Source organism: Phaseolus vulgaris, chromosome 7 (genome assembly GCF_051622355.1).
Source record: "Phaseolus vulgaris cultivar YP4 chromosome 7, ASM5162235v1, whole genome shotgun sequence".
In the NCBI taxonomy this organism is placed as follows: Eukaryota; Viridiplantae; Streptophyta; class Magnoliopsida; order Fabales; family Fabaceae; genus Phaseolus; species Phaseolus vulgaris.
This window is the reverse complement of record NC_143504.1, coordinates 58,824,062-58,839,024: the sequence shown is the minus strand read 5'-3', so window position 1 is coordinate 58,839,024 and position 14,963 is coordinate 58,824,062. Positions and strand designations below refer to the sequence as shown.

Genomic DNA, 14,963 nt, shown 5'->3' with positions numbered 1-14,963 from the left:
TAATGATGAATTGTTTCAGCTTTACAGGTACATACCAAGAAAACTTCAGTTCACTGAGTTTCTAGTTAACTAACAAATCATTCTAAGAATACTGTAAAATATGTTAACTTTAATAGTGATAACAAATAACTTTTAATTGATTTATCTATTAATTACTTCATAACTTATTTATTTATGACTAATTGTTTGAATGATTATGTGTGAATTTATAGTTGTTTCATGTTCCGATCTCAAATTCGATGATATAATATCACACTGGTCAATTATTATATTTGAAGTGTTGTCTGTTTTAAAATTCAGAATTCTGTTACGGTTTTATTCTTAAAAAATGTCTCTCGAAAGATTAAGGAACAAAATTATCAGGTTTAACTTCGACTCTTAAATCATATAGAACTATTGAGCGAAAGAATTTAAAAAATTAGTTATATAAAATATATCTTTAGAAATCAACCAAAAATTAATTAAGTTTAAAAGTTAGTCTTAGTGGGCTTGAGAATGAACAGAGTCACTAAATTTAAAGTTCTATCTTAAGACTCAACATGCATTACACATTTTCAAGGTCAAAATTTTAAATTTAATTAGAAAATAAGACCATGTTGTGAAGATGAAAGTGAAGTTTGTGAGAGTTTAGTTGAATGAATGCATGAGCTGGTGAGCATGATTGGTACATGAGTCCACTAGAGGCCAAAGCAGGTGCCACTTGCAGACTTTCAGCCTTTAAACTGATAATTGTTTTTCCCCCAATTTAATGCATGTACATCATGATATTGAACTTGTTGTTTTCATGGCATGTGAAGGGTTAGGTTAAGTTGGCCATTTTTCAGATTCTGAGGAACATATATACCTTTGGGGAACCTATTGACCCAACTTTTGACCCCAGCAACAGTCTGCATAATTCTGCAGTTCCACTTCACACATTCTTATTCTTCTTCCCTTCTTGCTACTTCATTAATTGCAGAGCTCATAAATTTCAATCACAAATAGATTATGAAATTGTAGTATAATTATCTTAATGGTTTTTATTAGGGTGACTTTTGTTGAGTTATACCTACCAACTACTTATTGAACAAAATATTATGAGTTGTAAGATTAATAAATTTAAATTGTATTTAATCTCCTTCTATTTTATTTGTATTTTTTATATATATAAAAGATTTCAGGTTAGACATTACTATATAACCTGACATTTCAGTTAGATTAATACTCCATATAACAACAATCATATGTCATCACATGGTAAAAAAATATTATTAAAAAAAAATTCAAAAAAATATGTTAGATTAAACAAAAGCTCATATATTAAAAAAACGATATATAGATAGTCTATATCTATTTATAAAGAATTATAAGAATAGATTAGATGAAAACATATTATAAAATGAAATGAATAAATTCTAAATTAACTAATTCATTTTTAAATTGTAATTTTTTTTTGTAAAATTTGTAATTTTGATTGAATAAAATATTTGTATATATTTTGTGAAATTTTAAATTAGTCTGACTTTACTTATTTTCTTAAAATGATATTTTCAATAAAATACATAGTTGTGACACTAATATGGACAAAGCATTTAATGTTAGTACTTGAAGTGTGTTTTTTCCCCTAAGATAAAAGAGAGGAATAGAATAGCGATTAAGAGAAGGGTAAAAAGTTGAAAGTGTTGCATGTGAATCAAACTTCTCTATCTATAACTTCAAATAACTTTGGCTCTATTTCATTATTATTACACCAAAGGGGACAAATCAAGAACATGAAGTTGACTTATGAGAGACACTCACACCTCTAAGAATTGGATCCCTCCAACTAAATTATTTAATATAGTTGTTTAGGATATTTTTCAAGTTTCTCTTCTTTTTTTTCACATGTATATCCTCTAGTTTTTCATGGTTTTTTTTAATGATACATATAGTCTAATATTAATTTTATTAAAAAATTAATTAATAAATTAAATCATTTATAAAAAGAATATAACTTTTTTAACATAATCCTTTTTAAAAATAATTTACAAGTTCTCTTATTTTCAAATTTAACTTTTCAACAAATTCTATTACTTTTTAACTTAGTTTTTCAACTAATTATTTTTTTCTATCAAATTAATTTTTATTTAATAATTTTCATGATTTTTCTTGTAATGCTTCAAAAGTCAATTTTATTTGCATTCAACTGTTCAACCTATGAGAATTAGTAAATTTATCAATCTCTTTTTAAGTTTTGCAATTTATCAATTTCTTGCAATGATTTGTTTTGTTTTGTTTCCCCTGTTACTCACAAAAACTCTGCATTTGATTTTTTTTTTCAACCTCCAACCATAGATGTTTTAGCTTAGCAACTTCTTATGTCCTCAAAGAAATTAATTAATATAACTTAATTATAGTAATTCCACTTAATTATAGTATATGAGTTGACATTGCTTATATTAGTAAAAAGTTTTATGTGAAAAATATTGTTAAAAAAAAGTATGTTTCAAATAATAAAAATAAATAGAAAAAAACGAATTATAGAACTAAGTTAGACACTCACTTAACAACTTTAATATTAAATTTATTTTTTATGTGAACACTTAAATTAATCTGATATTATAAAATTTAATAAAATTAATTTAGTAAATAACTATTATTCTATGCAACAATTGAGTAAAAGTTTTGGATTTGACAAAATTGACCCATTCAAAACAATTTCAACTCACCACACAACTGATGTGAACCCCACTTATCCTAACAGTATCATTTTCTTTTTTAATTTCTCACTTCACTTTCTCATCTATTCCATTTTATCACTTAAATCCACAAGACAGAGACGGAACCAGACAGATATTTTTTTTATTTTAAATTAATTTTAAAAAAATCAAATTTTATATTATATTATTTAAATATATAAATAATATATGAAAATTGTGAATTTAATTTTTTTATGAAATCTGTTTATAAATATGATTTTTTAAATATATATAATTTTTATTTTTATTCTATGAAAATCCAGTTTATGAACATGATTTTTAATTTGTTTTAAAAACTAAAACTTATTATTTGTAATTGAAAATTATATTGTAAAGTTGTATCGTAAAACGGAAATTTTCTATTCAAGGTCGACTTAAACCTGACTTATAAATTTTTGTAATTTTTTTTTCTAAATATATCCATTTTATATACAATTTCAAAAAAAAAATCACCACCTAAAAAATTACTGTGAACATATATTACAAACATTGAACATTAATCATAGTTTGTACATTATCCATCGATATAAAATTATTTAAGAAAAGTAATATATATATATATATATATATATATATATATATATAACATTCATTTATGATTTTTTTTTTGAATAAGTTGAATTCAAGTTTAACGTTTGAATTAAATGGAATCTTATTGAAAAAAAATCGTAAGATAAAATCCTTCATTCTATATAAGAACAAGATAAATATACTTTTGAACGTATTCTAAAAGTTTGGATGAGAATTTTGAGAAATATTCTTAAAGTTTGTGAAATAGAAGTACAATTGTTTCCTTTCCATTTTCTTGAGAGTTGGCAAATGGCAAAAATTAATAAATTATAAATCACTCATCTTTGAGTTTTTTCACTAATAAAACTAACATATTAATAAATAATAAATAACATTTATTAATAAAAAATCAATCAATTTAAAGTATGACAGAAATTTATTTCATTAATTTAAGCTGTTTTTATGAAAAAATATTTATTATATAAGCTGAATGTTTGAGAGATTAGTAGAAAGCTAATACAAATTTTGACTTAAATATAATTACATTTTTTTTTGTGATAAAAAAAATTTCGACCCCTTATTTTTTTTATTTGTTTCCAATTCAATAAATTGGATTAAATCGATTATTAAAAAATACAATTTCCAAATTTAAAATTAACATCATCTTTCAATTTAACCCCTCATTATAAAAAAAATAACTAGAGTGTGTAAAAAATAGTTAAGATGAGGTTCCTAAGTTAAAAATATGATAAAAGAAGCTACATTACATGATTACATGAGTGTTGGGAAGGGGAAACTGGGATTTTCCTGGTTAATTAATACAACTGTTACAACTTAAATGAAAAACACAATATCTGCAAAACTGTGTACAGTTTCTAATCTCTGTATGTTCCTACCTCACTTTATTTATTGTATACTTATTTGGACTCCAATTATTCAGTTTCCTCAAACCATCAAATGATGGAAAAGAGTCCTGCAAAATTAATCTACAGAAGCTAAATATAGATAAGCTTTCACTATTCAAACTATATTAGTTGATTCAAATCAAGGATTGGATGGAATAGTTGCATTTGAAAGAGTTCACTCCACTGATATGTGCAAAGATATCTGAGGAATCAACCATATCATCATCTTCTTTCACAGTTATCTGCAAGTACACAATGCAAGGAATATGGCATCAAGGACTTATGCTTTGAAAAGCCAAAAGTGATAGGAACTTTATTGTATTTTTCAAACTGTTTGTAAGAAGTCCTCTATGAACACTTGCAGGAAAGAAAATTGAAAACAAGTTTCTGCATAAACTAAACTTAAGCTATGAATTAGTTCATTGGTAAAAGTTGTTTTTTATTAACTTTTCTAAATACATACTTTTTAACTTATGCATAGTTTATGAAAAAATTGATTTTTGTTCCTTATGGACAAGTTTTCTCCAAACATGCCCTTAGGCTAGTTGTACAACAGAATCCAAGTAAATAAGAATGAGAATCTTGCCTCTTCCTCATCTTCTTCATGGTTGCTACTTCCTTGTCTATGGCTATCTCCAAAGTCATCATTCTTTGCAAACCTTCCTCTGACCCGGGGCCTGCTATCTGCCAAAGTTTTGCGGCAAGCATACTGTATTTTTTGAAAAGAAAAACTTGCATCATTAGTTGAATTTTGAAAATATGCACAAGACTTGGCTTGGTTTTTGACTTGATGCAATAATTGAAATTCATGTGACATGATATAAGATTTCAAATTTGTTCGTAAATGTTGGTATTAAGATATAGTACCTTGATTTTCTTGCTGAAGTTTCTTTCATTTCTCTTCTTCATGTATCTATGAATCTTTTCCTTCCTCTGCTCAACAGAAAGTTTTCCAACCTTCAAGGTAGAATCCTCCAAGTGTGAAATTTCTGGTGCCAAAGTTCCGGAGCCCCCAGCTGCAGATACCAGTTTCTGACTCTCAGTACCAAGTGCCTGATAGGAATTATAATCAAAGATCAATTTTTCTTCTTGTTTAACACAAAAAAGATGTTGGCCCACTCACTATTAAAAGATGCACATTAACTTTAAAGAGACTGTAGAAAGAGATATAACACAGTCACCCTTGAAAGGTCTTTCTATCCAATGATGCTGTTGCCTATTATCCTTTTTCTGTTTTTCTTTTGGCTGAAAGTGGTTGGTTATTCCTTCTTTCTAGGCCAAATTTATAATGTTTTTTTAATGCATGTGACTTTATAAGGGGACTCATATCTTATGCTACCTACTGTTTGATGGTCATGGAGCACCTATGAGTTTATAGTTCAGAGATTTGTGGACCATTAGCTTTCTTTCCCCAAAAGTCCATCTCTGACAAGGCCTTTTCTAGTTTGGAAAAAAAACTTCACTGCTGCAAGGTATAGTAGCCTTTGCAGCATTAACAAATTTCTTTGACCATTGTGCTTCCTTTTCCTTTTTTATGAACACATTGAACATTGGAACTGAAAATTTTCATTTAGTTTATTGACCTTTGACAGGAAGAATTGATAATATATGCACCGAGTATAAAGAGCTTTTCTATCATCATCGAATCAGAAGTTATTCCAATTTCTTGATTTTTATAATAACTATCTGAAAAGCATATCAATAATGATTTCTGATTGATTGATAATGTAAAAACTTTTATACTATGATAGAAACAGTTATAATTGATAAAATAGTTAGAACTGATAAGATAATTACAATACTGAAAATCTAAAATATTATATGAGATCATTTTTATCATCTAATACCTATTAAATTCTAATTAGCTCGCAAGTTTCAAATACCTGAAGGTCTTGGGGGTTAAACACCCTCTGAATTGAATCTGTACAATATATTCCACCGTTTTCTCCCTGGTAGTCCAGTTCTTGTGTCTGCAGTTCAGACCCCAGTAGAATGTTGGCACCAAACAATCCAGAACTCTCTGCAGACAAGGCAGTGGTAAGGGAACCAGGAGGAGGCATGTAGGCTCCTATGCCAGGACCGAGATAAGAACAAGAGGGAGATGAAGGGTTGAGAGGCAAAAAAGAAGGGATGGAAGAGATGCAATCATCATCAAAAACTGATGCTAATGGAGCCCCAATAAGGGGTGCAACCACAGGATCAGTAGGGTAATGAGCAAGGCCCTTCAAAACTGAACCTGCTGCTGATAGCTGCACCTGTGGCTGAGCTGAAGAGAAATCAAACTGATCCTGCTGAGTTGTGATTGCAAGAAGTGGTGGAACAGCAAAAGATGGAGATGATGAGAAGTCTATGGAGGCTGATATGTCATTGTCAATTTCATCTTGAGAGTCAAAGAAGATGGACAGGTTATTGCTGTTTGTTGTGTTGTTGTTGATGTTGTTGTTGGTAGTGGTGCTGGCTGTGGTAGTACTAGATGAGGTGGTGACTATGTTGCTATTGCTATTGATATTGATCTTGTTGTCTACTACATCTAAAGGTGGAGATATGGTTGTGGCATATGAGGACTTCTCTTCATGGCAACAATTGGAGCTGGAGGTAACCTCAGAATTTTGCAGTGTGTCTGGGAAAAAATCAGGGTCACAAAGTTCGAAAATTCGAGCACTGATTGGGCTTGAAATCTCATCCTGCAGAGGGTGATGACATATAAGCATTGTGAACAACATGTTTACCAAAAAAACTAACAAACACAGTCTGAAAATAGTCCTAACAAAGCCTCTTCTTTATAAAACAAACTAGAAACGTGATTCTCTATAGTGTTTTATTTTTTCATTATGATGGGTTTGAAATCTGAATCCAATTCCTCTTTTTGTTGATAGACATGAGTCTGATCTGATCACTTAGAACAGAAGAAATTCAAAAGGCTAATATTCTCTGATCAATTGAAAATTTGGCTTGTAGATGTAGTGGCCATTCAAAAGTGAAAGACATGCCAAATGATATAATAGTATCCTTCTTTATCAAGAAGAAAACGAAATAAATCAAATGTGCAAAGGCCCCAACAGGGAATTCTACCTATGACTCTGGTTAGTTGCATAGTCTAGTCAGTTTTGTCCATATTTGGTAATAGACTGAAGAGAAATTTTCCAAAAGGGTTTGCATTGTTGGGCTATTTATTGGTGAAAGTGATGTGCATCTATGCCTTCATGTGACAGGTAGGAGCCAAGGCAAGCAATGTTAGTATGAAATACAAGTTATGTGAAACACAAAGAAGGAACCTCCTGCTATGTTATTTTTGTTCATTTAGTGGAATTTTGTTCTTCAATGGGAATTGAAAGCCACTTGAAGGGAACCCCATAATGCTATATATGCTATCCATGTGAATTTTTGTCACTAAGACCCTTCTCCCTATCTAACTCTAAAGAATATCAAAATTAGCAAAGCTTACACAACAAGCCCCCAAAGAGATATATATTCCACACGAACCGAAAGCTATATGTCTAAATGACTATCACGGAAATGTAACATCTTTTTTCAACTTCTCCCCTTGGAAAGTGACATTTAACATTTTGGTGGTAGGGTCATTCCATGATAATAATATCAAAAACAGCATGCACTCACTCTCACGGACTCTTAAATTCCTTCCTATTCTTCAGTCAATCAAATTACATTATGCTCTCCAACCATATAAATACAGCAAACAAAACTTTCCATCCCACAAATTGTGAGCATGGCTTTTTGGTTTTCCTATCATAGCTAATACCACTATGCAGCTTCCACTCACCCCAAGGAATATCACCAAATCAGGGAAACATTCTTCACATTTCTCAGAGGCTAATTAGGATCAAATTAATTAACATCCCAACAGACACACTAACAAACCATGATCTTCCATTCTTCATTCATCATTCATGAATGGAAACATTTAATTAATTCCTAGAGAACTTAGCTTCACATGGCTACAACATATGAGAAAGAGCACCCCAGATGAAAAACCATCAGATTTTTCGACACCTTATGACGTATTTGATTTCACATCTCATCTCAGATGTGGTTTTTACCAAGAAACTAATAGTTATAGGTTTCAAGCATCAATCTTTCACCTTATTTTATTTTATTTTATTTTTCTGGGGCCAGTGTCTCTTCCCTCCCAAGGTGTAAACAATCTTGGAGTGTAAAATCATCCCTTTTGACAGAAAAACAAAGCCATTTCAAAGAAACTTGTGTTGTTTCACACAATCACAAAAAACCCAGAAGAAATATTGCATTACACAAAGACATATACATATCTAGCTTAGTTCCAAAAGACATGCATTAAAACTAAATATATGATTATGTAACAAGCTTGAGGTGATTACAATGGGGAGTTGCTCATCTGGTGTTGGGGGTTGGATAACATCCTGCAACATGGTGATGATGAATCCTCTTTTGCACAGAAAAAGGAGGCAATGAAGGTGAACCTCAAATATGAAAAAGAAATCTATGTACACAGAGAGTTAGAAAGAAGTGAAATTTGGTGTGGTGAGAAACAGGTGTTGAAACAAGTCTTGTTGGTGACTAAAACCAATGCATATATGCATATATTTTTCTTGTATATAAGATAAAAAAATGCAAATTAGTTAAAGAGAAGACAACAAGGGGAAGAGAAAAAAGAAGTAGTAGAGAGAAAAGTTGTGTTGTGTTAGCTAAGATGATGGGGTGTATGAGGGTGTCAAAAACAGAGAAAGTTTGTTATGTGCATATATAGAGAGATGAGGTTGTACGTATAGCCGTCAAGCCTAGCGTCAACGCGAGAGTAACGTTTGGCCATTAAATCACTACTTTGGTGGGGTGTAGTGGAACTCAATTTTTGGAACATATATTATATATGGATTGTATGACCCGAATCACATGCTTATAAATTTTGGGTTTTCTACAATTACATCTTATCCTATGTCTCACTATGTTAATGTTAGAATGTGTCAAAACAATTTACCTACTTTAAAATGACACATCTTTTAAGTTTTTTTCATATTTGAACAAACTGTTGAAAAAAATATATCTGGGTACTGATATATTAACACACATTTCACATCAATATAGTGAAAAAACACACATTTCACATCATAATAAATTAATATTTTATTCATTTTTATTTTATTTTTTAATTTAAAAATATTATTATAAACAGTGTGATGTTTTTTCTTCATGGTGTCTAACAAAACTTTTCTCTAAATCTAACTTGTCTCCTTATTTGTTTCGAAGAATGTGATGTTAGAGTTACAAGCCGATGTGCCACAATGAATGGCCAAACTCACCAAAATATATATGCATATAATTTACAACTCAATTGGAAATAAATATCAAAACTTAACCTTCTTTAAAATATTGTGTATAAAATCATGTGATGACTTCTTTAGCTCACTTAAGAGGAGATCATATGTACAACCATCACAACTCAACAATCTAGCACCACTAGATTCAACAATTTAAAACAATGAATGCATATGAGAAAAGTTTTGTTGACACCGTAAATAGTGAAAAACATATATTTGACATTGTTTATAATAATATAATAATATTTTAAATAAAAAATAAAATAAAAATGAATAAAATATTAATTTATTAAGATGTGAAGTGTATGTTTTTATTGTTGGGAGTGTTAATATATCAACACCTAATGCCATATACTTCACTCTATTGAAAAACCTAAGAAAAACAAACATCAAGGAGATATATAGCAATGGATCATGAGTCAAGTAGAGAAGAGGTCATGGCATTATTTTATATTCAAAATGTTAAACTAATAGATTTGTTGATCTTTTTCATTTATATTGTTAGGATTCAATGTGTAATTAGTTTGAGTCTCGCATTGAGTAGGAATGACCAAGATGAGTAACATGTAAAAAAGAAGACCCACTTATTGATTTTCTTTAAGATTGTGGGTTGAATGTAATATTTTAGTCTCTTATATGGTTTATTCATGAATCATTAGTGTCAACTCTCATTTATGTTTCCTCTCACAAGGACCTAACATATATGTTGGAGCATCCACACTCTTGGATCCACCACCAACCCCATCATACTCTTTGAGTCAATCACCATGAACCATCGATTTTGATACTATAGTTGTAAAATCTAAAGGTGACAAACACTATGAAGATACTAACTAATAGGTTCAAAACTAATTATAAAATTGTGACATCCATAAAGATTGCAATCAATCGAAGAAGACTTGAATATCCCTTCTTGCAACAACATGGACCACTTGAATTTGAAAGCAACAATGAGGGAGTCCATAATATTAGTACCTCCAATATTAAGTTGAGGGACCACTTTACTCCTTCAACTTATATGTCAACTATGCATTATTTGTACAAATTGACGATTCTTCATAGAGGCTGATGTTTAAAGTTAACACATTCAACATCAACTAATGTCATTAACCAATGTTGAATGTCTAATTTAAAAAAAAAAACTTATGTTTTTAGGGGCAATACATGTGAAAAACAAAAAAATCGTATATATACATACACACACGTTGTTTTGCACAACATTCATACCAACTTCTTGTCTATTATACTAAAAAAATGAACATTTCATTATATGAAAAAAAAATATAAATAACAACCAATAAACAATCATTGTAAAGGAAGATTCACTGGATAGTCTTACACTAACAAGTGTAGTAACCACCCAACATACTCCTTTAAAAAAAGGCATGATAATAAATTTGATCAAAAGAAGAAAAAAAATAAGTATTAAATAATATACCATGCAATTCTCCTTCTAACCCTATATTTAGAAGAAAAAAAGAGATTATGTTATTAATGGAAGCCAAACCACCATGCAAGTATTGATTAAAAAATTATATTTTTGTTAAAAAATTATATTTTTGTAAGGCTAAGGTTAACATAGTTGAAGGAGGTGATATTATTGTTGTGATCATTTCTCAAGTGAATATGGTGACTAATGTAAGCAAGAGTAGTGTATTCTAGGCTACTTAACATGTATATGCAAATAAATAGGTGTTTACCTTGTATAGTTTTAAAGGGGTGATGAAAAACATGTGTAATTTGATGATTCTAGGAATACTCTAGTTTTAGAAAGGGAAAGTTTTTTCTTAAATTCATATCTAGGAAGACATTGACTTTAAGATGTCTTGATTGGAACACACCTATTTAATTAATAAAAGAATTAAATTAAATTAAAAAGGTAAATAATTACTTAAAGTTTTTAAAAATATGAATAACCAAATTGAATTAAAATTGTAATTTAGCCTACTGTGATCTTTCTTATCTATTTAATTAATTTCCAACATTGAATATGACATGCTACTATACGTTTATTTTTATTTATTATATTTTTATTTCTTCGTACTATAATTAAGAGAGAACAATGTCTTTTTAATTTATGTTCAAAAATTCAGTTCACTTATTTATCGATGTTTTAACACTAAAAAGAATTATTAAATAAAGTTAATTTTAAAGATCAAAATTATTAGTTACTATTTAATTAAATTATAGATAATTTTATAAACTTAAAAAAATTATTAGTATCTAAATTAGTTTATATTATTAATAAAAAATTATAAAGTGGTTTTTAAATTGACATCTAACCATTAGTTACCAAGACTTTAATTATTTACTTACTACTTTATATTTTAAATTAATCGTTTTTAATATTTTAAAGACTAATTTAGAATTTAAAATATTAGTACTTAAAATTTAAGTAATTAATTTATATATAAATTTAAAAACTATTTTATAAATTTTTATTAATAATAGAAATCACTTTAAATATGAATAATTTTTAAATTTTTAAATTAATATCTAATTTATTTAATATTAAATTATTTACTTTTAGTGTAAAAAATTAAGAAATTTTGTAATTCAGTCGAAGAACTCCAGGTGTACACTCTTTGTTTTGGTTAAAACATTACTTAATTAGAAAAAGAGAGTGAAAATTAATATTTATGAACTGCATTATTAAAGAAAAAAAATTGGGATGGCTTTCACTTTCGTAATGCCAAAAATCCTTAAAAACAATCGTGTGACTAAAACTAAAATTCATTTGTGTTGAAGAAAAAGGAAATTTCAAAATATATAGTTTTCTTTATGTAGAGATAAAGCATTACACGATATTCGTTGGATTTAGTGGATACACATAAACTTCAAAGTATAGAATTTTTCTTCTTAGGAACATTTATAGCTTTCCGGATATACATTGCATAGATCTTAGCTTCTACTGCACATCACAATGATTTTTAGTTCCAGACAAAAAGTATCAAAAAAAATATTATTTATCTATCTAAATGTTTTTGCTAAAAATAAATTGTTTTATTTTTTTTTTCTTGAATGTTTCTTATCAAATAGTTTTATTTTCTTTTTAATTTCGTCTTGCATGTTCAAAAGAGGATATATGTAAAGATACTCTGACGTTCAAATTAGAAAAAGTCAATTTTAAAGTTATATTTACGAGTTTAAAGCATCATTACCTTTTATCGTGAGAGTTATACCGTTTTAAGGAGTCTTACCCTGTTTTAATGAGTCTTACCTGTCAGAATGATTAAGTCAAATCCAATTAACATTTAATTTATAATGTGAGGTGAATATTATATATATATATATATAACCAAAAATTTGTTAAAACTTTTTTTTTTTTTGCGCATGGCTTTGCTTTAAAAGCTATTAGAAAATGGGGAAATGTATAATATTTTTTTCCTTCTAAAATTAGAAGTTGTGTTTTAACTAATGACATCTAATTTTTTCTGCATTGTACTGAATACGTATTTAAGAAAATGAGTTTTAATATTTTTTATAAAAGATTGTGATTTTTTTCTTCTATTTTTTTTTAATTTTGTTTTTTTTTAATTATATACATGCACTTCTATTTTTTTTATGTAATTAGTTATTTTGTCATAATATTTCTTTTGCACCAAAGATGAAGCTTTTCTAGTTCTAACCATGTCTAAATGTTATAGCTTAGTTAGAAAAGTATGTGCATATAAAAAAAAAATCTGAGAAATTTGCATGTAAACTTAGTATAAGTGGTGTGTCCAACTACACGGGAAAAAGAAGAGAGAAAGAATAAAGTGTTGAAACCTACCTTTTAAATTAAGGACCCGATATATCAAAATGAGTACCTTACAAAGAGTATTATTTTCATTAGCTAATTACTATTTGGATATTTTCTTTATTATGTTCATACGATTAATATTTTTTAAAATATTTAATAAATATAAATAAATGTTGAATATTTAACATCAACTAAAAATTATAACTTTTAGTAAAAATCTCATCTTATAAACTAATATAATAAAATTGAGTTAAACTTAAAATTCATTTTTCTAATAATCAAACAATGATAAAAATACAATATAAATATTATATCCATCATACTTCTAAATAAATTATTATTAAGTATGTAATTATAAAACATGTTTTTTTTAGTAGTAACGTTGTTTATATGCTAAAAGATAGCAATATATACGAAGAGTGTTAAATATTTTACAATAAACATCTTCAAAATAAATGTACCCAAAAAAAATAAGAGATTTCCAAAATAGAATGAAAAAATGTTATCTAAAATAAACCTGTTTAAGAGTTGATAAGCTTTTAAATTTTGGTAGATTACAATTATAAAGTACTTTAAATTATGGAAGTTAATAATTAAGATGGAGTTTTTTTATATTTAAATCTAATAAAAACTATGTTGAGAAAACAAACAAAAGTGGAAGTCAAGGATTGATACACTTAAAACTTAAAAGTCATAATTATATATGTCCAAAAAACGTCAAAATTATTCGTATGGTATAATTCATTAATAAACTAATTAACTAGAAAAATAATATAAACAATGTATTAATCTAACGATTTAGTTAATCCATTAAATATCACCAGCCTATAATCTAACGATTTAGTTTTTGTTACTAATTGAAATTAAGTCGTAACCTAACTCTTAGTATGTAATTTTTTAATAGTGTACTTCTATTTTATGACATGGTCACCATAGAAAGATATTATCCATAGCATATTTTAATGTTAACTTCATTTGGCAGGAAAATAAATGGTTTAAATATTACTTTTGAGTATCTAAGAAGTTGATTTTAATTTTAATCAAACTTCACAAAATTAGCTTATATAATAAATGTGAAATATTCAACCCACGCCCCTCACGAAACTATTTGATGGTCCGATAGTGAGTCGATAAGATCAACAAATTATCGTTATGATAGATTTTAAATGATTCTGATATCATTTTTAAGAATTGAACTTTAAGTTTAACTTAATCTTATTAAACCTTATAAACTGAGATTTGCACTAACTTATTTACTATAAAATGTTCTTACATCGATTCGATGTGAGATATCCAATAATTAATTTATTCAACATTTCTTCAAACTCCATTATTAGTAAAATAACAACAAACATAATTGTTTAAGAAAAAAATAGTACAACATAAAAAAAACCACATAATCTAAATTAAAAAAATAACATTTATGATAAATTTATTTATTTTTTACAAGAATTGTGTTAAAAAATCAAATCACAGATTAACGTTGATGATAAATTATTGATTCTTACAATAATTATCTTACGAATTATGTCTATCATCATTTACAATTAATGACACTGCTAAATCTTCCACATTAATATTGCATAATAAGTAAATATGAGTCATACAAAGGTGGTCTAACTCTTATACAAAACAAAAAAAGACGAACACATTTATCTCCAAAACAAAACAAAACAAACAAAACCTAAATATTTTGTCAGAGCTACCTATTAAAAAACAACACCAACCAAGTCATCTACCATAGAGCAATAGCTATACTAATAACATCCATATTGCA

At 27.8% G+C, this 14,963-nt stretch overlaps 1 protein-coding gene across 1 annotated transcript; it reads right to left on the bottom strand.

The window, feature by feature from the left end:
- Nucleotides 1-3,926: 3,926 nt before the first annotated feature.
- On the bottom strand, nucleotides 3,927-8,956 carry LOC137827469 (uncharacterized). The gene is made up of 5 exons (XM_068633627.2): nucleotides 8,488-8,956; nucleotides 6,016-6,816; nucleotides 5,000-5,185; nucleotides 4,719-4,841; nucleotides 3,927-4,374 (listed from the first exon to the last, which is right to left on the bottom strand). Exons 1-5 carry the CDS (start codon nucleotides 8,536-8,538, stop codon nucleotides 4,267-4,269), a joined length of 1,269 nt encoding a protein of 422 aa, XP_068489728.1. The 5' UTR covers nucleotides 8,539-8,956; the 3' UTR covers nucleotides 3,927-4,266.
- Nucleotides 8,957-14,963: the final 6,007 nt, after the last annotated feature.

Coding starts and splice junctions, on each gene's coding strand:
- LOC137827469 (XM_068633627.2), bottom strand. CDS start 8,538: ATGTTGCAGGATGTTATCCAACCCCCAACACCAGATGAGCAACTCCCC. Junction 6,817..8,487: donor CAGATGAGCAACTCCCCATT/GTAATCACCTCA, acceptor CACCCTCTGCAG/GATGAGATTTCAAGCCCAAT. Junction 4,375..4,718: donor ATGAAGAAGATGAGGAAGAG/GCAAGATTCTCA, acceptor GTGTACTTGCAG/ATAACTGTGAAAGAAGATGA.